This window comes from Pantherophis guttatus, chromosome 2 (assembly GCF_059756535.1).
Source record: "Pantherophis guttatus breed Tessera chromosome 2, ASM5975653v1, whole genome shotgun sequence".
NCBI lineage: Eukaryota > Metazoa > Chordata > Lepidosauria > Squamata > Colubridae > Pantherophis > Pantherophis guttatus.
In genome coordinates, this window is record NC_142064.1 from 204,070,853 (window position 1) to 204,095,372 (window position 24,520).

The 24,520-nt window shown below is 41.0% G+C and overlaps 1 protein-coding gene across 5 annotated transcripts; it reads right to left on the reverse strand.

Annotated features, from left to right (window-relative positions):
* Positions 1 to 367: 367 nt before the first annotated feature.
* On the reverse strand, positions 368 to 22,802 carry KIAA1191 (KIAA1191 ortholog). 5 transcript variants are annotated; one of them, XM_087887541.1, is made up of 10 exons: positions 22,555 to 22,762; positions 19,530 to 19,624; positions 16,760 to 16,842; positions 11,798 to 11,988; positions 9,923 to 10,046; positions 5,943 to 6,067; positions 4,634 to 4,740; positions 4,182 to 4,327; positions 1,735 to 1,968; positions 368 to 534 (listed from the first exon to the last, which is right to left on the reverse strand). In XM_087887541.1, the coding sequence occupies exons 3-9, from the start codon at positions 16,785 to 16,787 to the stop codon at positions 1,760 to 1,762; spliced, it is 930 nt and encodes a 309-aa protein (XP_087743667.1). In that variant the 5' UTR covers positions 16,788 to 16,842; positions 19,530 to 19,624; positions 22,555 to 22,762; the 3' UTR covers positions 368 to 534; positions 1,735 to 1,759. The 5 variants fall into 5 exon arrangements, with proteins under 5 accessions (XP_087743667.1, XP_034257170.2, XP_034257177.2 ...); XM_034401279.2 differs by having other exon boundaries at positions 4,182 to 4,330; XM_034401286.2 differs by having other exon boundaries at positions 368 to 1,968; positions 22,555 to 22,802.
* Positions 22,803 to 24,520: the final 1,718 nt, after the last annotated feature.

Here is a 24,520-nt window from a genome sequence, read left to right on the forward strand (position 1 = left end):
CCAAGCAAGGGAGGGTGTGCAAGTGGCCTGTGAATGTGGCAGGGCTGGGGATGGCTGCTCTGGATGGGAGAGGATGGGAGCGACTTATTGGAACGACTAGTGGCTTCCCCATTGACTTTTCTTGTGGGAAGCTGGCAGGGAATATCACAAATGGTGATTCTAAGACCACAGAACACTGCAACCGTCATGTCAACCGGCTGCCAAGTGCCCAAATCACAGGTTTGTATGGGTGCTAGGATGGCCAGAATCTTGAGGACCAGTCATAAGTAGATTCATTCAGTGCCATCACAACTTTGAACAGTCACTGAAGAAGTCATTAAACAAGGAGTACTTGTACACTGTGCAAAAATATAGCCATGCCTCCAGATTAATTCATGTTTGTTTATTCTGCAAAAGTATTAGGCATAGACACATGAGCACAAAACACTACCAAATAAATTAAACATTAACCAAGAAGCAAGATCACTGTCTTCCGGGTACAAGCAGTGATGAGCTGACACAGCACTATCAAAGCAATACAGGTCCAAGTTGCAGCTGTTGTGAAGAAAAATGGATTATTAAGTCACTTAGATATAGCAGCACCTACATTTATAGGAATTTGGATTTAATAAGATATAGGACCAATTTAGGACATAAAAAGGGTTCGTGAAAATCACAAATTTGGTGTTCAAGAAAAAAAGGTTTTATTGTAATGGAATGTTTCTAAGTTTCCATCCCACTGTCGTAAAATAACACCATTCACTTCACATTTAAAATTAGACTAAGAAATCAAACATAATATATGCTCATCTGCCTTAAAGCATACATTAAATATTTTTCATCTTTCAGTGAATGATTCTAAAATATAAATCTGTAAAAATAGACATTTAATCAATCATTAATTGTAATACAAACTGAACAGCTGAATTAAAAAACTTCTCATGTTCTATTAAGTAATTTTATTTTGGATTCCTTTGCCTCCCAAGGAAGCATGTATAGGAATGTCTGGTTTCAGTGATATTCTGTTTCACAGTCTTTTCACAGAAGCCATGGCTACAATTTTCAAACTCCAAGGGATCTCAATTCTGGGATCCCTTTATTAAAAATAGAATCTGACTACTTTAGGAATGAAGGAATTTGCCTACATTCCACTTCATGCTGAATTATCTGAGTTCAACAACAACAAAATGCACCACAAACAATATTTTATTCCATGCCACAGGTCTAGAAGGGGAATTTAATTCTTAAATTTCCTTAAACATGGAACTTTTATGCATTTGAAGAATAATTTTTCTAGAACAACATTTTAGCAAAACAAAACAAAACAAAATCCTTTTTTTCTCTAGATTCCCTTCAAGTTAAAAAAAAAATCATTTAGATATTAAAAAATAATACATTGTCTATTTATAATTTGGCCTGAATAGCAGCATCAAATTTAGTAGTGGGAGCACGAGCACAAATATTCAAAACAGCTTCAACTATTTTATAGCTACACTTTTTAAAGTTTAGCTACGTAAAGCAGCACACAATTTGTTGTCCGAATTTCAGCGGTAGATCACTTTGATTTATAGTGTACCCAGAGAGCCATTTGAGAGGAAAAAGGCAATAAATTAAGAAAGCTGCCTAGATCTCATTTCATCCCCATTTATAATTCTGAACCAGAAGGCATAGAGTCACCTATTTAAATCAGGGATTCATGAGTGGAATGGAATCTACTTAAAGATGAGATCAGATAGCAAGATGACAAGAACATACTTGTGCCACTTAAGTAGAAATACTCCTAAAAGCCAGAGGGAGCAAGCACATTCAAGTCCCGAGGTTTAAGATTGTGAGAGTGTGAAGACTGCCTCTTCTCTTCGATAGGTGGAATATCCATCTTGGGAGGCTTGAAATTTGCTGAGTCCTCTGACATCCTGGTGGCTTGCATACGCATCAGTTCCATTGGAGATGGCTTCTGAGCACCCTTATATGTCTGAATGGTAAAGCCTCCTAAGACAATGTACAGTAATAGGAAACAGATTACAATAAACGCTTCAATAGTTCTATATATACCATAGATATAACCAGAATTTCAGCAAAGATACCAATTTGGAAAGGAAAATATTGCTAACAATGTCTGATAACAGCTGTTCCAAAGTTACCAGGAATTTTCCAATTCTTTGAAGATAACTTGCCATGACACTATGATATTTCCGGACAGGCTCCATCCTTCTCACCTTGATCTCATACAATCTCAGCATCCACCAGGGCAACCAACCTCCATTTGGAGCCCCACTATTCTCTGCAACCATCCTCAAAAAGGGAAAGCTGGGGACCAAGAGGTAGCAATAGCAATAGCACTTAGACTTAAATACCACTTCACAGTGCACACAATTTACAAGAGTGCACACAGTTTACAGAGTCAGTATATTGCCCCCAACAAGCTGGGTCCTCATTTTACTGACCCTGGAAAGATGGAAGGTTGAGTCAACCTTGAGCCACTCAGAATCAAACTCCTGAAGTGAGCAATGAGTTAGCCCTGCATTCTAACCATTGCGCCACCATGGCTCACTAGTTATCAGTCTGGCAAGATCCAGAAAAGGCTTCAGGAGAAAGCAACACCACCTCCTCAAGATGGAGGATATAACTGCTACCTCCAGGAGACATTCGCTATCTTCCGTATCTAGACTCTCACTTCCCCACGATGCTGTCCAAAAGAACCAAAAAGGACATGGATCTAGCACACACATCGCAGAGCTCATCCTGAGATAATCCTATCATTCAGAGTCCTATCACCTCCTCTGACTTAACCCATGCGCAGTCCAAGCCAGAGCCAATGATGTGTAATGATTTTATTAGCAAAATGTTTCCCCAAAATTTTGAACTGATGCTCAGAAAAATCTTCCTGCATCCTAAACAGGCACAGGGCACCTTAAATAGAACTGCAAGAACACAATCAGAGTAGAGAAGTAAAAAGTGGATGGCTTTATCATATCATAATCTTTATTACCATGATTTAAGCTCATGCATAAGCTCTTATCTATTCAATGAATGGTCACTGCATTGAGTGCCCTCCATATTCACCTCCATATTCCAGAGATCAACCAGATGTTCAAAACAATTGCCTATGACATTGCTGAGAACATTCTGGAGTGCCCCTGGAATCTATCCAGATCTATCAGACATGTGGGGCAGGTCGTTTTAAGAGAACCTTTCTGGGAGTTTTTAGAAAAATTAGTATTGTAATCACCAGAGTATGATCTGACAAGGCAAAGACTAGCTCTCATATTCTTCAATTTGAGATCAGATGTTCATGCACAAAAAAACAAGATCTCACATATGGCCGCCAATGTGTCACAGACCTGAGATTAGTTGGAACAAACACAAGGTTGCATTGTGACCACGAATTCCTAAACCCTCTCGAGAACATAAAGATCCATAACACGAGCAGCCAAGGATATTCTATCCCCAAAGCTATGATGAGCACTAGAAAGGATCTTGCCGCCCAGCAAGGTGAGTAGTATATAAGCAAGATACCTTGTTCCTATAGCCCAACATAGGAATTCAGCATCTGCAGATAACCAGTTCCAACAGAGCCATGTATCCTATCAATCAGCACTACCCTACCTCCTCTTGGCATCAGGAAATTTGGGAAATAGCGACACTGCTGCTCTCCCACAATGGTATCTCAGTAATAACCTCCTGGGATTTACACCCTCCTTTTCAATAATTGAGGATTCCAGTTCTACTCTAATCCATTTACAAAAGTTTATCAAATTTTAGTACAGAAAACGTTACCATAAGCTAGATCCTAGAAAGTAGGGAAATAGTAATAATAATCCTAGAAAGTAGGGAAATAGTATTCAACATTCAAGACAGAGTTGATGCTACTCATTATAAGTTTCATGACTGCACTATCCAAGACCTGTGCTACCATTTGCAAAAAGCTGTATCCTTGTAACAGGATAGAAGTTCTGCAATTCCAATTCAAAACTGCTTCAAATCGTATTTTATTTTTAAGGCTTTTGATATATTTTCTTCTTTCTAGCCTTAATTTTTTAATCTAAAATTGGATTTCTGATCTTAATTTATACTTTATCTATCTCATTTAGAAACTGCCCATCTCCCTTACAGGGCCACTTTTTAAATTCTGAACCTTTGTAAAGTATATTTAATTTGTTCTTTCTATATAAAAACCATGTTTTCTCAAAATAATACTATACCTGATTCAGTAGCAGATCTCTGAAGAGCTCTAGGTCCAAAAATGCTCCATTTTTCAGATGGTACTTTATCACTGTCACCACTGTTGGAATCCATGGGGCCACGATCAGGACCAGTGACCGAAGCATAAGCTCCATGACTAAACCAGCTTCTTCAATGAAAAAAAAAGAAATCAAAACAGGGGAACCAGATTTTTGTGCACCAGATTTCCCCAAGCACCTCTTCTCAACAGATACCCTCACTCCAAGTAAATTTAAAACAGAACATAAATCTAGAGGAACTTTATATGATAAAATACTTTGATAAAATACTTAACTGTAAGAACCCCGGAGAACCTTTGATTCTGGAGAATTAAAACAGATTCCTAATATGAACACTTAAAATATGCAAAGGAATCTGGGTCATCAAGACATTCAGACAATTTGTGATTTTATTTTCCTTTTATGAAATGTACCTGTATGAGCGCTTAGGAGAAGAATGAGGAGTGTTGCTTGGTGTGGACTGGGCAGAAGAGGCCTGTTTATCTTCTTTTACCATCTCTCCACTTTGCATCTTCAAATTCTGTTAGAAAAGCAACATACAAACATCTGGAAACTTTTCTAAATTTAACCTAGATCCCACCAATAATAAAAAAAATGATTTCACATTTTTTTCACTGCAACTTTATGAAAGCATTTGGTGGTATGTTTTTAAAAACTTAGTTCAAGATTATAGGTTCTTATGGAAATGAGTAGACATATTTCAGAGCCTACCATTTTGAAGCCACATTTCTCTATTGCTACTTAGCTATTCTGCCCAACTGCAATGGGCTGCTAAGAAAAAAGACCAGGTAGTCCTCGACTTACACTACTTCATTTAGTGACCATTCAAAGTTACAATAGCACTGCAAAAAGTGACTTATGACTGTTTTCCATACTTATGACTATTGCAGCATCCCAATGGTCACATGATTAAAATTCGGATGCTTGGCAAGGGGTTCATATTTATGGTTCATGATTCCAGGTTGCAGTGTCCTGGAATCATGTCACCTTTTGAGACCTTCTGACAAGCAAAGTCAATTTAACAACCATGTTAAGTTGCACTTCACAAATGCAATGATTCACTTAACAACTGTGGCAGGAAAAGTCGTAAAATGGGGCAAACTCGCTTAACAAATGTTTCACTTAGCAAACATAAATTTGGGGCTCAATTGTGGTCATAAGTCAAGGACTACCTGTAATAGAAGGTTGAAATGCCCTTCCTCAGAAAGGCTAGATTGTGATACCATGGAAACAAGGTTATAGTGTTACTTTCACTGCCAATGCATTGATACTGAATCAAGAATTCACAATACTATTTCCCAACAGATCATGCAGTTCTGGAGAAGTGGTTTCTAGAAGTAAATTATCTAGGCCAGAAATGTCTTGAAATGCTCCATTATCGTACATTAGCCACTTCTGGTTCAGAAGATTCACTTCTGGGTACTGCCAAACCACACCCATACAGTAATGGCATAGTCCAGGAAAAAAAATGGAATGATGTACGGTTTGCCAGAATTTTCCAGTTCTGAATTAACAAACTTGGCACATTCCCCATTCACACGGATTTTTAACACACATCCAAAAAAGTACAATAACACAAAAAATAATGAATCACAGTGTATCAAAGATGCACAGCAATAGATGTCTCTCCCTCCAGACTTGGTTCTGTAAAGTAATAACTAACCATCTCTACCAACTAGAGTAATAAACTGGCTAAAGCACAGCAGGCCCCAAACACCTTACATGGAATGACTCAGCCACACGATGGTATTTTGTTTCTTCTGCAGTGAGGCCTTTGTGTGGAGTGTAGCCGACATCTCTTAGCCCTGCCTGCTGTTCAAATCGCTGAATGCTCTCCTGGGTTTGTTCTAGAATGGACAACAATACACATTCACACATTTCTCAAAACTCTGCTGCCTACTACAGTTTTCTAAGAGTGATGTCATAAGCACCCACAATCGCTAACCGGTAAAGCAGAGTGTGGAAATTCTTTAAACCATGTATAACAAGGGTTCTAAAACATTCTGAACTTGGAAACTTTAGAAAATGGAATGAGGATGTGTTGCAGATTGTAATAGCAAGATAATGTAGAAAACTGTATCAATGGCTTAAGATTTTGTTATACACATGAAAACACACACTTTCCCTCTCCAATTAGTTCTATAATCAGATTGGTGTTTCTAATGTGTTGTAATAATTTATTACATATGTTCTATATGTACAAATAAAAACTTGCTAAGGAGGCAACCAAGCACAAAAGCAGTATTAAGTTCTACTATCCCCTTCAGTTTTTTTTTTATTTGTCAAAAACACTCCCATTCCCTGTTTCTGTTTTCGGTTAAAGATGAAGCAGATTATTAGTCATCCAAGTCTATACTATTTAAACTCATATCTAAAATCAAGATTTTAGTCTTTAGCAGGAAACAACAGGCTGTAAACCATGATTCTTAGCTATTCAAACAAAGTATTTTATCACTAAGATATAGAGTTTAAAATATTATAATACCTTTTAATTTTTCTTAAATAAAACATTATCTACGTTAAAGCAAACCTTGTTAGACAATTTTAATTCAATGGGAAAGAAAAGTAACCTTGGGTGATAGAGGTTTGTAGAACTCATTTTTCAAAATGTTGTGCTTACTAGACAAATACCGTGTTTCCCCCAAAATAAGACAGGGTCTTATTTTCTTTTGACCCCCCAAAAAAGGGCTTGGTCTTATTATGGGGAGGTCTTATTATTTTGGGGGTGCAGGAGTTGGCAAGCGTGGGACTAGATGTCCTGTCGCTGCCGTCACCTCCCCTCCCTGTTCTTCGCGCCGGCCGAGCAGCCCAACACGTCCCACTCCATCCCAATGGCAACAGCTGCTTCCCTTCCCCACTGTCTCTTTATCGAGAGGGGTGGCAGGTGGGACGGAGAAGTGAGACGCATGGAGCGAGACGTGGCTCCCCTTGCCATCTCTTCTCCCCCCCCTCGCCAGGCATGACAGGGCTCCTGCCTCTCGCTTAGCCACCAGACCCCTTTAGGGATGCAATTTGGGGGTAGCAGGTAGGGTGGGTGAGAAGCGGGACAAGTGTCTTACCTTTCCAGTTCCGTCGCATTCCTTGCCACTGTGTCCAGGGAAACACGCTGTAAAAGAAAACCTTGTGAGTTCAATCAAACTTCTTGAACTTGCAAGGTTTTCTTTTACAGCGTGTTTCCCTGGACACAATGGCGAGGAAAGCGATGGAGCTTGAATGGTAAGACCTGCATCCCACTTCTCGCCCGCCCCACCTGCCACCCCCCAAATTGCATCCCTAAAGGGGGCAGGTGGCTAAGAAAGGGGCAGGAGCCCTGCCATGCCCGGCCAGGGGGCGGGAAAGAAGAGACGACAAGGGGAGCCACGTCTTGCTCCACGCGTCTTGCTTCTCTCCCCTGCCCCACCTCTCGATAAAGAGATGGTGGGGAAGGGAAGCAGCCAGGCTGCTGTTGCCACTGGGGTGGGGTGGGATGTGTTGGGCTGCTTGGCCGGCGCGAAGAACAGGGAGGGAGGGGATGTCCCCCCTTCACCCCCTCCCGGCCTCGCCTCAACTCATTTTGGTTGCACGGCAAGCAACCAGAGGAAATGGCGGGACCGGCTGCGCATGCGTGTAAGTAGTTGGTGGGGGGGCTTATTTTGTGGAGGTGGCTTATATTATCGCATGCGCTGAAAAGCCCGATTGAGCTTATTATCTGGACATGTCTTATTTTCGGGAAAACATGATAAGAGTTCTAGTCCTGCCTTAGGCAGAAAAAAGCCAGCTGACTAACTTTGGGCCAATTATTCCCTTTTAGCCCAACTCACCTCACGGCATTATCGTTGTGGAGAAAATAGGAGACAGAAGCATTATGTGAACTGCCTGGAGTTCCACAAAAATTAAGGCAGCATATCATTCAATCAATCAATCAAATAAATAAATAAAATTCAAGAACAGATGTTTCTAAAGCTAAGGCAAACCAAACACAGAAAGGGGTAGAAAGCTTTAAATTACATTGTTTTATAGCCTTAATTCAAGCACTCATTATGAAGTTACACAGGCTATTTTCTAATTATCTGCCCATTAACAGAATGTATATTATTGCCAACTTTTGGCAGACCATTATTTTCAACATAATTCTCCATTCGTCAGTATGTTATTTCCCACAAAGATGTAGCAGCTACTACTACACAAATGGCAAGAAGTTGCCTCTCACAGCCATTTATTTAAGGACATCATTTGTTGGACAAATGAAATGTGTTAGCCAGAAACTAATGAATGGTAGATGGCAGCAGAAGATCAATACTGTCACAAAAAGTGCAATACAGTACTACAGGCCCTGTAAACATGTTTTTTAAATTTTTCACAGAGGTATAACAGGTACGAGAATCAAAGGGTTGTTAGGACATTTTATTTATCATTTAAAGATGTTACCTCCTAGTATGGCATGCAATTTTTCTCTGCACAAATAGAACTATGTCATAATTCTGACTTGGCTCAGTTGGGAGTGTGGCTATTGTACCAGGTTCCCTGCTGCACGGCAACTTCCCTGCCTGAGTTCCTGATTTCATTCCTGGTTGGCAGAGGATTTCCCCTGACTTATGTTCTTGGAGGGGACTTCCATCTGCCTTCTGTGGAAACAGGGTCTAAGAAGCTCAGGACTTCATAGCTACCATGACAGCCAAGGGTGTATCCCAGATCATCAAGAGCCAAACATGGGACTGTGGTCACACACCAGATCTGAAATTCCTGTTGGGAGCAGTGGCTGTAATCCTCAATTGAGGGAGCTTTTGGTGTCCCCTTTTTCATGGTCAGATCATGCCTTGATTATCATGGGATTTTTTGGCAGCAATATGCACTGCAGGGAGGCTGGATCTATTACATTGATCCACCCCTGATGACTGATGGACCCAGTGTAATTTCTGTGGGGGCTGAGGGTTGTTCCTATTGGTCTCCTGCACAGTCCTTCCAAACCTTATTTACCACTAGGAATAAAGGGGCAACTGAGGTTTTGGATTAGATCCTGAGTATGCGACCTCTCCCCTTTCACAGAACTCATCACCCCCACATGGTTTACAAAGGAGCTGAGAGAGATGAAATGGGAGAAGAGATGTCTAGAGTACCTCAAATGGAGAGGAACTGAACTGAACAAAGGTTAGAGCCTCTATTAAGGCCTACTTTGTGGCAGTAAGAGTGGTGAAGCAGCAGTACTTCTCAGTCTGCAAACTGCCACCCCACACAGTCCTGTTTTGCGTGACACAAGCCCTCTTAGGTAAAGGGGGCCTGTGGAACCCTTCGCAGGGACATATGGAAGATCCAGCAGAGAGGGCATCTTACAACACCCATCTGCTAGGAAACCTTGTTTGGCAGGCTCTAGAGGGCGGATGCCCGCACTGTGGAATCTTCTTTACACTGAGAGAAGACTGGTTTCACCACTTTGAGCTTTCAAAGGCCCCTTAAGACTTGGTTATGCCAGCAAGCCTGAGGATCCCAGGGCATTGTAAGACAGCTCCATCCCTTCATCTGTTAGTGGCTTTATGTACTTATTCGCTGTTTTAGCTTTGTTATACACCGCCCATAGTGACTTTTGGTGAGATCTATATAAATTTAATAAATAAATAATTCAGAAGAAGGTCAGGAATAATTCATAAATAAACGGGATACAAGTTACATTGCAAAATTCTCTGCAGAAATTAACTTGCCTACCAAAGGAATGCAAGAGCTCTTACTTGCTATAAGAGAATTCATGATGATGTGGGTGGCTTTGGCCTTCACTACAGGTGTCTTGTTCCCCTCAGATGAAGATGGGGGGATTTTGGCAGAGGGATGTGTGCTAGTTTCCCCTTCCCCAACCTATACAGAGGAAGCCAGATGCAATTTTGGAAAAAGAGACAAAATTAGGAGAATTTCAGCTAAAATTTCAACTTCTGATCTCATGGACAAAACTTTTGGAACTTGCATTGAACACAATAATCTTGAGCTGACATATTTCCACTCTCTTGCCTACAATATGAAACACTGTACAACATTTTGAAACAACCATTCTTGTAGCCAACTGATAACAAGAATTCACCTAAAGAAACTTCTTTTATTTTCACTAGAAAAAGTCTAGCTACAGAAATAGCTAAAAAGGCTTTTTATGCAATAATTCTCTCATTCATTTTCCTGCTTAAAGACACAAGCACAATTTTTGGACTATTCACTATTTCTAAAAAGTAGACCATATATCAGAATAACAATCACAACTGCTTCGTTCCCTTATTATAAAACCCCTCTCAGTTATATAAAAGATACAAAGTTAAAATTGAGTAACATGAAGTTATTTGTTATTTAAGCCTAGTACAGCTCATTTATAAATTTCCTATCTTTATATAGCTCAATCTGTACTATAAGTATCAATTCCTTCTATATTAAAACAGTAATAAAGACTTTAAAGAATGAGTAAAGTGGGCTTGCAGATTTTATCTCATTTCCTTCAATTTAACCTAAAATTTGCAAAATATTCAGAGTACACAGTTTATACTCAGTGTAGAAGACATATAATCCTCAATTTACACCTATTCGTCTAGTTATGACAGTACTGAAAAAGTCACTTGTAATCAGTCCTTGTATTTACAACTACAGATAGTCCTCAACTTACAACCACAATTGAGCCCAAAATTTGTCAGTAAGTGAGAAATTTGTTAAGTGAGTTTTGCCCCATTTTACAACTTTTCTTGCCACATTTGTTAAGTGAATCACTGCAGTTGTTCAATTAGTAACCCGGCTGTTAAGTGAATCTGGCTTCCCCATTGCCCTTGTCAGGAGGTTGCAAAAGGGGATCACATGACCCAGGAACACTGCATCCGTCATAAATGTGAGTCACTGGTCAATCATCCAAATGTAAATCATGTGACTATGAGGAAGCTGCAATGGTCATAAGTCTGAAAAATGGCCAAAAGTCACTTTTTCCACTGCCATTGTAACTTTGAATGGTCACTAAGCAAACTGCTGTAAGTCAAGGACTACCTGTATTACAGTGTCCCTAGTCAAATGACTGTGATTCAGGCCCTCCGCAATCAGCAGGTATTTATGATGGTTGCAGCATCCTGAGGTTATGTGATCACCATGTCTAACCTTCCCAAATGACTTCTGACAAGCGAAGTCAATGGGGGAAATCTATTCTGCTTAACAACCTCAGCAAAAAAATGTCAAAGAAACGGTCACATGATGACTCACTTCATGACTGCATTGCTTAGTGGCAAAAGTTCCCATCCCAATTGTGGCTGGAAGTCAAGGGACTACCTGTATGCTTTTTCATATAAAAAGTTTTAATTACAATACATGCCTTTGTTCAAAGTACTCTAAGAATCATACTTGCTCTCCATTGTTGTCTCTCATTCATTTTATAAGAAATGTTTTAGCAAGTCTGATCAGTGCAGAACTATGTCATTTTTAAAAGCTGTTTACCTCTATGGATGTATGGCTTTAAAAAAATCTATCACCTCTTCCAATCAAATGCTTCGATATGTTTAATTTTAGTTGGGAGATGACCATCCCCTCCAACAGGACAGTATCATTAGAAATCTTATGCTATTTATTTATTAGCTCAACAAACTGCATACCTGGGAAATCTTTTCATATCTGTGATCTGGAATGACTGGTTCTTTCCATAAGATATTGGTGGTCATGTTTGAAGGAGGAGGAGTCATTGGTGCTGTATCCTCCAAGGCATCATCATAATTGAATGCCCGACGATTCATTCCAATTGGCTGGGATATCTTCCCTAGAAGGCTTCCAGAGCCATGTTCTATAGCTAAGGACACAGATTGAGATTTCACACAATAATTTGGATTTTTAGTGTTTTACCTTTTCATAAGCAGAATAGATAATATTAGCCCTTCTTTCATCAAGGGCCTTCTAGGATCAGTGCCATAATTTTGAAACACCTTTGATTCAACTAACACAGCATTTACAACCAAATAAAGTGCAACACATTATATCATGACCTAATATAGGATGGCAATCTTTCCTATTGAGGTCCGCACTGCTTAGAAAAGATGGACAAGCCTAAAGCAAGAGGCAGATAAGGACACTAATTGTAACTGAATCTGCATTTCTTCTTGGCATACCTTTTTACCCATATTCCCACTCATAGCAGTTACTGCTAGAGAAAAAACAGATTCAACAATCTCACCTGACCCCTTGCAAAATATCTTCTGATATTTCTGATAAATATCTTTAGTTTAAAGATTACTGTCGCCACAGTAATGGCGACAGTTACAGTTGTGCGGAAACATCGCATGAGTGTGCATGCGCTCGTCGGGGCCGCGCTCCAGAAAAGCTAAACTTACAGGTTCTAGTGCGCATGACGATCAGCTGGCCGGCGTGCATACGCACACCAGTTTTCTGCACTGCCACATGCGCGAAGGACAGCTGATCGTCACGTGTGCATGTGCGCCAGAAACCCAGAAGACAAACAGGCAAGGCTGTGGCGTGCCGGGTGACATGGCTTTGCATGCCACTTTGGGCATGCGTGCTATAGGTTTGCCATCACGGCCCTAGGATCATGGTTGCCCATTCTTGATTTAAACATCTTCTATTTCATACGTTTATTTCAAATGTGACATGTAAAAAAATGTATGGCTACAAAATTTCCAGCCAAATGTTTTAGAAATGTTGTTATGGCTGAATTATTAAAACACAATTTTTAATGTCAAAAACTTATATATACCATTGACTTACTAATTGATGTCCTTCAATATAAGGATATTTAGGACAGCGTATGAACCAGATTTCCTTTTAATAAAGTGCAAATGGATTGACTAATTATGTGGCAGAAAGCTGGTGTCAACTACATTGCTAGACTTTCTCCACGATGATCTTTCCCCAACCTGATCTTCAAATGGTGTACTGCACTGCCACTTAAGCCACCCACTTTGCTGCTAGTCATCCTCTTTTCTTTTCCCCCACTTTTCCTAGCCTTCTCCAGAGAGCTAGGTCTTTGCATAATGTATCCAAAAGTAGGATAATTTGAGCCTGGTCATTATGCTTCAAGTGAGAACTCTGGATTGATTTGTTCAATAATCTATTTGTTTGCCTGGATGTCCACGGTATTCTCAGAAGGCTTCTCCAACACCAAAGTTCAAAAAATGACAATATTCTTTTAAACTTTTAATCCTGCTTTTTCAAAGATATATGTAACACCACTTCTGCGAGAGCTTCATTGGTTACCAGTATATTTCTGGGTGCAATTCAAGGTGCTAATTGTCATGGCTACATAGCTTGAGACTGGGTTACCTGAGGGATCATCTCTACCAGTCCAACCCAATCCAGCAGAATGGGCATGCTGCAGATCCTGTCAGCCAAAGAGTATTGACTGGCGGGGGTTACAACACGTGCTTTTTCCACAGTGACTCCTCCTTTATGGAACATCCTCCCTTCGGAGATAGAATGGCCTGTTAGCCTTTTGAAAGGTCCTATAAACGTGGCTATGTTCCCAAGTCTGGGATCTTGAATGTATCAAGGATCCCACTTCCTGGCTGTTTTACTAACTGACCAAGTATCTCGGCTGCTATGTTTATTTATTCTGAATGTTTTTATTGTTTTAAAGTGCTTTCAGTGTTCTAATTGTAATATATTTTTTGAATTGTAAACTGTCTGGAGTCATTAACCGAGATGGGTGGTTAAAGAAAGTGAATGAATAAATAATAAATAAATTATAGATACAACCTGGCCTATGAATATCTTTTCCAAGGCCCTGATTTATATTTGATTGTACCTTTATTGTTAAGAGTTGATCCTAAAAGGCAGAAGCTATCCATCTCTCCTATATCTTCACTGTCAATTCTATGGCTGGTTGTTGGATCTCTTGCCATTAGTTTGTTTTTCGTATTTAGTTTTGGTCCTATTCATTCAGTGCACTCCTTGACTATTACAGGTAGTCCCTAGGTTATGATAGCAATTGAACTGAGATTGCAATTGCTAAGCGATGCAGTCATAGAGAGCAATGTCATATGACCAGACTCTTAATGACATAATGCTAGCAATCCTGATTAACATCATTTCCCCAAGACATGCGAGTCATTAAAATGAAAAGAGTCCCAAGTGAGGAGGGCAGGAACGCTATAGAGGGGGAAGCTGGGGAAAGCTGTGGCAGGACCAGCAAAGGCCACTTATGAGCTAGAAGATGCCAGAGTGTGCTGTGGCACGAATTGGGAAGACACCGGTGTGTGTATGTATGTGTGTTTGTGTGTTTGTGTGTGTGTGTGTGTGTGTGTGTGACGATGGGATGTGTATGCAGGAGGGCTGGGCGGGGGGGAGGGGAGGGAATTACCAGAGTAACTTTAGATATTACTTGCTGGCATATCCTGCTGACTTTGCCTGTGGCAAACTGACAGGGAAGGTCGCAAATGACAATCACATGACCAAGGACTGGTCAGTAAGTATCACTTGTTCAGAACCATCACAACTTTGAACAGCTGCTGAACAAGTGATCAGTAAGCAAGACTACCTGTATTACTAGATCTTGGCGCTCCTCTGTATTTTCAGCTATCGGAGTAGTGTCATCAATATAACACAGGTTTTGGATCTTTCTTCAATTTTAAACCATGTTCATATTCTTCCAGTCCAGTTTCCTTTAATATATGTTCAGCATTAAGTTAAATAAATAAGGGGAGAGACTATGGCCTTGTTTTTCCTCCTTAGCCAATAGGGAACCAGTACATTTCATTATGTTCTATCCAAAAACATAGTTTTTTCCCTAAAGCAATGAGATGTTCTGAGATTCCCGTTTTTCTAACCACATTCTCTAGCTTAATATGATTGATACAATTGATTTTTCTGTAATCAAGGAAGCACAGGCTGGCTTCTTTTTATGATATTCTTTGGCTTTCTCAATTATACAGCATACATCAGCAATAACATTTGGTGTTACTTGGCCTTTACTAAAGCCAGTTTGAACACGTGTCATCTCGTTTTCCATTGAGTATTGGATGAGTCTAAGCATCATTTTTAGTAAGTGAAATTATGGATATTACACAATAGTTTGCATACTCATTTATGTCTCATTTTTCTGCTATTAGAATATAGATCAGGGTTCCAGAAAATGGCCAGCATCAACCTCCAAGGCTTGATGAGATTGTTGTTGTGATTTTTACTATGCCTAATAGCATTAAAGCAATATTTATTAAATCATTTTAATATAATAAATGTTTGGGGGTCAATGAACAATCTGAAACTTCATGAAGGGATTAATGAGCTGAAGAGCTTGGGACCCCTGAGATAGATTTTTAGTCCCCAGACAAGAACACTGTGTCATTATCCAGATTTGCTGGATATTTAAGTCTTATTCTGTGGTTTGATTTATTTCTAGTATTTTTAAGTAGGGAATATTTTTAAAGATATCTTGGATGTTGATATCTCTGTTCATTTGTAGTGTGTTTTAATATACATCTTCTATCTTTGATCAATCTTTGAATCAATTACTATCTGCCCATTAATGTCCATTAGCACACCAATTTGAGGTTGGAATCTTTTTCTGAATTCAGAAATATTTTGGAAAACTTTGTTTTTCCATGTCTGTTTCCATCTTCAGTGACTTTAAAGACGCCATTGTAATACTGCTCTTGTCTCTTCTAATAGTTCTCTGAAACCCTTTATTAAATTACTTCCTGAAAATTTTGTCTTGTCTTTAGCTTCTCTTTATAGCAATTTCCACAATTAGTTCAGACATCCAGTTTGCTTTCTTCAAAATACCGGGAAGAGAGGCAGTATGAAAAGGCTGAACATTTTACTTATAAATGCATGAGGATTTTGAAATATTTTCTATTCCTGATTAAAGATGTATAATAGCCTAATGTACTACCCCCAAATCGCTAACTTTTTTCCACATATGGACATGGAACAGAGGCACACTAGCTCTCCAATCAAAACAAACATGCTCAATAGCAATTTAATCAGGACTCAAAAGAATACAAATGAACATCAGAATAACTACATACATAAACCAATAGATAGCAAATAAAAGCTATTTTTAAATATAAAAATATAGTGTTTTTCTAATAACAGCTACTCATTTTGTATTAATTAATTAATTTTAATTAATCTCGACTTAAAAAAGAAAGCTAACAGGCATAACATTTTAGTTCAAAACTAACTGAGGTAACTATATATATAAGAGCAGAGCCAGAATTTCAGAGTATTAAAATCATAGAGCTTTAAAAAAAAAACTTACACCATCAAGTCCAACCTCCTATTCAAAGAGGAATCCAAATTAAACAGAGACAGAACCCTGCTTACTTTGCTTATTTCTTTTTAAAAATTATATGGCTGCCCCATTCTAAGCAATTCTGAGCAGTTCACAACATATTCAATTATTCTTGAATAAATTCAGGAGAGTCTAACCATCCATTTCTCTAGCCTTCGACTCAGTTATACAGACTCCTAGATGTAAATACCGGTAAACTCTCCTTAAAACAGTATTTATAAAACCCTTCAGAAACTTTAATTGGAAACTAAGTATTTGTTAGAATCAATAGTGCACCCTATTTCAATATATATATGAATTCTGTATCAGTTAGTTTTACCAGGAACATCTGTTCGTCTCGAAGTCATGATTTTAACTCCAGATGCTTCACTATTTAGAAATCCAGGACAGGACTGCTGTTACCTAATAAAAATATAAGATATTTTGGTCTGTAATAATTAGACTAGAATAAAATATCTTGGCTTATGATAAAACCAAGGATATCACAAGAAAGTTCTAATCTTTTTTTTAAGAATGCATGCTGCCTAATATTTAATTTGAAGGCAGCAATACGAAACAACATGATAAATTAATTTATCCAGGTATAATCCCAGTGGTGGGATTCAATTTTTTTAACCGGTTATGTGGGCGTGGCTTAGTTGGTAGGCGTGGCTAGCTGGTCGTGTGACCGGGTGGGCGTGTCTAGCTGGTCATGTGACTGGGTGGATGTGGCTATGTGCATAGGGACTACTCAGAGGGCTGAAAAAAGTCATTTCTGACTGGTCCTCACACTTTTGACCAGTCCTCACCCTTATGACCATCCTCACATTTATGCCCGTTGCAGCATTCTTAACAACCGTGTCAGTCATTTCACAACTGTGACAAGATAGGGCACAAAACGTAAAATGTGAGGACAGTTGTAAGTCCAAGGAGTGGTCAAAAGTGCGAGGACCTGTCAAAAATAACTTTTTCAGCCCTCTGAGTAGTCCATATACACATAGGGACTACCCAGAGGGCTGAAAAAAGTGATTTCTGACAGGTCCTCATACTTTTGACTGGTCCTCGCACTTATGACCATCCTCACATTTATGCCCGTTGCAGCATTCTTAACCACCGTGTCACTCATTTCACAACTACTTCTCTTCACCACGGTGACAAGATAGGGTGCAAAACGTAAAATGTGAGGACAGTCTTAAGTGCGAGGACTGGTCAAAAGTACGAGGACCAGTCAAAAATAACTTTTTCAGCCTTCTGAGTAGTCCATAGGCAGATAGGGACTACCCAGAGGGCTGAAAAAAGTGATTTCTGACAGGTCCTCGCACTTTTGATCGATCATCATTTATGCCCATTGCAGCATTCTTAATTAAATTAATTAAATAAAAATGACCTGCTGGAGCAGTCAGAGGCAGGCGTTCGTGCCAGCTGCAGGGCAAGGTGATACAATCGGGGTAGGTAGGCTACTGCTGCCCAGGTGGGAGGCAGGTGCAGGCCTACAGGGCTGGCTGCAGGGTGAAGCGATCGGACGGGGTAGGTCAGGGGTCTGCAACTTTAAACACTCAATCTTAAACACATGTAAACACTTAAACACAGCCTTAAACCTGGATGGGCATTGCCAACTCAATGCTTAACGCATTGTAAGCCGCCCTGAGTCTCCGGAGAAGGGCGGCATATAAATCAAATTTAAAAAAAAAAAACACCTCCATATCACTTACTCCCACCCAGGTTTTGTGGCTCCCTGTATTTTCTTTTAAACAGGTATCTCTGTGTGTCTCTTTCATCTCTCTCATCTCTTTCTTTCTCCCCCCTTTCTCTCCTTCATCTCTCTTTCTCTCCATCTCTCTTCCCCCCCTTTCTCTTTTTCATCTCTCCTTCTCTTCTGCCCGAGCAGCGGCAGCGGTGGCAGCGCACTTACCGCACCATCGGGTCACCCCTTGGCCTGGAGGCGGCACCTTAAGCCTGCGCCCCACTGCGCATGCGCCCACCTGGCTGCACCTGCAGCCGGCTCTGGTTCCTCTTACTGAGCTTCGCAATGGGGCAGACGGCGCCCCTTCTCCTCCTGGAGCCTATTACGATGCGGAGCATCGGCTGCAGCCTGGGCAGCCAGTGTTCCTGGGCGGAGAGAAGTCACGCGTCTCCCCCAGCGACTGGATGGGGTAGGGCGCCGCGCGGGTGAGAGGACAGTCCTGCTGGGTTGGCGGCAGGCTGAGACGCTTGGATGGGGTAGCCAGCGGCCGTCAGCTACTGGTTACCCCATCCAAGCGCCTCGCTGGCCACCTGATCCAAGCGCCTCGCTAGTCACGCGGCTGCTGACCGCAGTCTATCCCCATCCAAACACCTCGCTAGTGGCTGGCGGCAGTGTGGCTAGCGAGGCGCTTGGATGGGGTAGCCAGCGGTTCACAGCCGCTGGCCACCCCATCCAAGCACCTCGCTAGCCACGCGGCCGCCAGCCACTAGTAAGGTGTTCGGATGGGGGTAGGCCGCGGCCGGCAGCCATGCAGGGCACAGGTCGACCACCTTTCCCAGCCCCACTTCCCCGAGGGCAGTACTCGGGTGTACTTGCCTGTTCTGCTGCTGGAGTGGTCGGGGGCAGTCCAAGATGGGCGTTCGGGAACAGAGTGGGAGGCTGCTGCGGGCAAAGTTAGGAAAGCAGGCTGGGCCACGTGGTCGAGGAGCCAAAGAATAACTGCAGGCAAGCTGTGCAACACTACAAGCGAGGCCAGTAAATAATGGTGGGTGGGGCGGGGTGGGGCAAGTGAGCCAGCAATTTAACAGACGGTTCGGTGTGCTCCGAGGCCAATAAATTACAAAAAAAACACCGAACCGTTTGTTAAATTGCTGACTCGCCTGCTCCTCACCCCGACCCGCCCACCACTATTTATTGACAATAAATAGTGGTGGGGAGGGCGGGTGAGCCAGCAATTTAACAAATGGTTCGTGTGCTGTGAGGGCCGACGCCAATAAATAGTGGTGCGGAGGGGCAGGGCAAGGGGCGGGGCGAGCCAGCAATTTAACAAATGGTTCAGCCGAACCACCTAGAACCGGCAGAATCTCACCACTGTATAATCCTAATAAAGTTTATGATAAAAAAAATAAAGGCCAAAATATCTTACCACAAGTTATGATGACAGAAAGATGTCAAAATAGGGCATTCTCTTGCTGAAGCTGAAACTATCAAATCATCCCCAGGAGCTTCCATGCAGAAAGACTAACAAAAATTAAGAAGCAAGAATTTTTTTTTAAGTTAAAGCAGTAAGAAATATTGCAGCAGATGTTTATGTTTCCTAGGTGTTATTAAGTATGCTTAGAGTTGCTTTAACTACTTTAAAGACATCTAACTGGGTAATTCTCCAATCATGAAATGGCTTCCATCTGGAGATCCTGCAACTTTTTATATCTAAAATATCTAGCTACTGGTAGTAATATCAAAGAAACCTCAACTTGGTTTGGGGGGGAGAGAAAAGACAGTTGGAAAAACGCAAATCCCATATGATAAAAGTATATTAGTACTGGAAAAATAGCGTAGCATTATAGCACTCAGCACATTACAGCATAATCAGAATCTAGCATACTATATGTAAGACATGTGTCCCATTTCAGGTTCTACCCAAATTTTTGCATTATAGTTTTCAGCCATACTATTAATATTCAGATTTGAAATACATATAAGATTTTAGTATTATTTGTGTTAGTTATTTTGGTATAATAATGGTTCAGTGGTTACAATGCAGTACTGCAGACTACTTCTGCTGACTGCCAGCTGCCTGCAATTTGGCAGTTCAAATCTCACCAGGCTCAAGGTTGACTCAGCCTTCCATCCTTCAGAGGTCAATAAAATGAGGACCCAGATTGTTGGGTGCAATATGCTGACTCTGTAAGCTGCTTAGAGAGGGCTATAAAGCATTATGAAGCGGTATATAAGTCTAAATTCTATTGCTTTTGCTATTTTATATAACTTTAATCATAGTTGACTTCCTAATCCTATTGCTATGTGCAATCATCATGACACGTTGTTTTTATATTTGTTCTAGCACCTTCAATTTTAGTTAACATAGTAAGCTAACGACTAGCACAATAGGATGGCTTTAATACTGAATGTAAATTTTGTTAATCAATCATTAAAATAAGGATTATCAGATACATGAAGCAGCATTTACACTTATTTTAAAGTAAAAAATATTTAAAGGTATTAAAGTAGAAATCTACTTATTGAATTATCACATAATTAAAACCTAAAACAATATCTACCTCACAAACCAACAAAAGCACATAATTCAATACATAGATTTTAAGAGAGATTTACAAAGAGCAAAACCCAAGATTTAACAGAGACATATTCCCCCACAGCACTGTTCTAAGATGATATGGATACACTTAATAAAAGTAGCAATATCTGGATATGTAATAATAACCACAGTCTATCATCTATTATTCTACCATTGTCATTGTTGATCAAAGTTACAGATCAAAGTTACTGATGTGCAAAGGAATTTGATTTGATTGTAAAGTCACCCATCACCCAAGTTTCTGGATTATGTACAAAACATATACAAATAATACCGGCAGTCATTTATAGTCTCATAACAATTTGTCTGTCTTACATTCAGTTAAAAAAAAACTGCACAACCAAGCCCATTATGAATTGACAAATCAAATAACAGGAATATCAATAAAATGACCAACAGAAATTTTGCCAAAGCTTCTCTAAAGAACAGGGCAGTAACATGTGAGCCCCAGAGCATAAAGTGCATCTATATTCTAATGCAACCCTCCAACTAATGTAAAACAACTTTAAATACTGTAGTAACTAGAAAGCTTTACAATTGCAATCTGTTTATCACCGAGTAAATGAAGGCCAAAAAGTATAATGAGCTAGTCACTAGGAGTCGAAAACCATCTGACGGCAAATAAGCAATCAATGGATCACCACTATCCATATCTAACATGCTGCATTATTCAACTGGAGAATTTACCTCTGTTATTTTAATAGCCAAGTTAGAGAGTTTTAAGAGGGGACTAGCTCAGCATGTTCACAGAGGACCCAAGTATCAAAAGCTGCTACAATCAGTGGCTGTTTATTATCCCTTGAACCAAGGAAGCATTGTCCTAAATGCTGGCTCCTGGAAAGCAGCACTGGAAAGGAGCCATAGCTTTCCAGGGTTGTGAGCTTCCAAAGGGCATCCCCTTGACTACCGGGCTGAACTCCATCAACTGCAATACTATTGCCTAATCCATCTTTTGACCTGGTCCAGCTCTTGATGCATTTGGAACAGGGAAGAAAATGTGGCATTTAATATTACCGTGCAATTTTATTTATTTTTTTTTAAATTCAGCTTTGATTAGGTTATTAACCATTACTTAGCAGAAAATCTGTGTAGAGATTCTCAGTCATCTTTTGCCCCAAAGATGCTTTTTCAGGAGGCAACTGGACTTCCTCGGTTTGTCTTTGTTTTTCGCTTCTCACCCCAGAAGCTTCTTTAGCTCCGACTAGAGATGGTGGGGAATGGAAGGATTTATATTCCTTGCCAATGACCAGCTGTATAAATATAAATCCTTCCATTCCCCACCATCCAAGTCAAGAGCTGAAGAAGCTTCTTGGTGGATGAGAAGCCAAAACGTCTTCAAAGAAAAAAACAAGGAACTCCAGTTGCCTCTTGGAGGGAAAAAAAAGCAACTTTTGGGACATGACTTAGCAGCTGCTAGAAAAAGGGAGGATAACGTATTTTCCGGGATGGGCAGAGGAGCGGGAAGGAAAACACGCATGCAAGGCTGTGTGTGTGCCCAGAGAGGAGCCACGAGGCTCCAGCCCTTGAAATGTTCAGCAGCGAGAAAACAAGCACTGAGCCGAAGGGCGCCACGGGAGAGGCGTGTTTGCACAGCAGCCACAACGCCTCGAAGGAGGAGCCGGGCTAAATCGGCCGATTCCGGTTTCATCCTACAGACGCTTATCTTCTGCCTCTTTTCCACGCTTCGTTTCCCGGCAGGGGGTTTTCGAGGCCACGCAAAACCTCGGGTCCACCCCACCCCAACCCGCTTTCCATGGCTTAATTAGCCCCCAAGCCACGGGTCACCCCACTCGCCCTTCGCTAGCCAACAGGCTCAGCCACCCTCGCTCGCCTCCGCCTTTCGAGGACGTACCTGCCTTGGGCTGCCTGCAGCCCCGCACTGGTTTCCCCCACCCGGTACTAACAGGCCTGCCGGGCCCGCAGGTCGGTTGAAAGAAGGAGAAGAAGGCACGACAGGTTCCGCGCAAGCAGGCCTGAGCCGCCCAGGCTCCGAGCCGCCATGATGCAACTGAAGCTGGGAAGAAATGAGCTGACGGATCCAGCCCGCCTACCGCGAAGGCGTGGGCTTAGAGCCGCCCAGCAGGGGGCGCCGTAGCGCCTAAGCCGAGAGTCTTGCGAGAACTCTGCTGGTCGCGTTTCTTACAGCGTGGGGGGGGTGGGGGGGTGAAGCTTCATAGAGTTGGATGGGGTTAGCGGGAAATCGAGCCCCTGGGGTGGGGATTAAGGCATCAGGCCAAAAACCGGGAAAGTGTGAGTGCTAAATCCTGCCTGAGGCACAAAGCCAACGGGGTTGTCTTGGGTCATTCATTCTTTCTCAGCCCTAGGAAGGATACGATGACAAATCATTTTGGGAAAGCTTGCCAAGAAAAATGCAGGGACTGAGTCGCCAGGAGTCAAGCTGACTCGGAGACAGTAGAATTAAAAGGGGAGGGGGGAGGGACTAATATTAAAACTTGTTTCCTACGAAATAAGGGGTAGTGTAACTTGGCTTTTGTTTATGGTTCCCTTTCCTTCAGGAGCTCAAGCCCCTCCCCCCTTTGTTCTTGGTTTTGTGTAATTGCGGTGAATTGCATACCTTTATACAGCATATAGTTACTCAGTCGAGATAACAAGTGTATATTTAAAGTTTGAAAATGGAAAGCTGATTAGAAGCGATGGTATATTTGCAAGTCACCAAGAATTTAATGTGGCCATTTTACTGCAGCCCTTTTAATTCCTTCCAGTTCAGCAAATTGGAAGAATAGGATGACTGCAAGCAGGAGAACTCTCCAATGAGACTAAATTCGTTGTGGCAGGAAGAGAGCGGCCAAAGAAAAGGATGAAGTTTAAAAATGGGCTAGTTTTGGCTGAGGGGATCGCAGGGCGGGGGATGACAAAATCCCCCCAGTATATCTATATGTGGGAAAGGCAGGTAGGCAGCAGTTCCTTTCTAAGCCCTTGTGGTCATATGACCCAGAACAGAGCATCTGCTACCCAGATTTCCAGGGACACATTAGGGCACACCGATCTTGGTACATTCAGTTCTCAATAAAGGGAGGCAACTATTTTTAAAGTTTCAGTACTTTCTCTGAGTCTATATTATTTTCTCAATTCAAAGCACTTCCCTTTTGGAAAAAAAATAAATCTAGATATATCTAAAACATACAAAACAAGGTAGAAATAATACAGAGCATGGTTTCTGGAATTTTTTCCTTTTTTCTTTAACCCATCATGGATAGAAAAATCTATTTTCTCTTGTGAATTTAATTAATTCAATCTGCATGTGTGTGCTTCTGCTTAGCCTTTGTATTGTGTCTGTAGCAACATGGGAACTGTGCAGCATAAAGGTATTAGGTAAGGCAGTTTTTATCATGCTTAAATGCAATTGGTGAAAATTAACACTGAATGCTAGTGCGGTACTGGGCTGAGCCAGAGTACTGGTTCAAATAGACCTGTTTCTTTTATTGTTTAGAGGTATTCAAGTTACTTGTGTGTAATAAAAATACCGTACACTTCCTTTGCATCTGGTCACTTTAGACTTAAACATTTCATGTTACACCCACTGAATTAACCGCATTTCTAAGCCAACATTCCTAATATTGGGAGTAGGCAAATTCACTTCATATTTACTTGGCAATAAATTGAAGCTACAAATGAGTGTGTTCAGGACCGCAATCCTGAATTCAAATGTTTGATAGACTTTAAGCGTACCCAACATGTAGAATTAGGAGGCAGGGGAAGCAATAAAGTTTGCTATCTGAGGCTGAGATTGAATCAAGTAGATAATAAAGTATTGGATCAGGGAGGAATGCATTCTTTTACATGCAAATGCCCCCCAC

Bases quoted from the DNA above. Each gene is read 5' to 3' on its own strand.
- KIAA1191 (XM_034401270.2), bottom strand. From the start codon at position 16,787: ATGACTTCGAGACGAACAGATGTTCCTG. The intron at 11,989-16,759 runs GTAAAACTAACT...CTGTGTCCTTAG, and splicing joins GAGACGAACAGATGTTCCTG to CTATAGAACATGGCTCTGGA. The intron at 1,969-4,181 runs GTATAGTATTAT...ACATTGTCTTAG, and splicing joins GAGATCTGCTACTGAATCAG to GAGGCTTTACCATTCAGACA.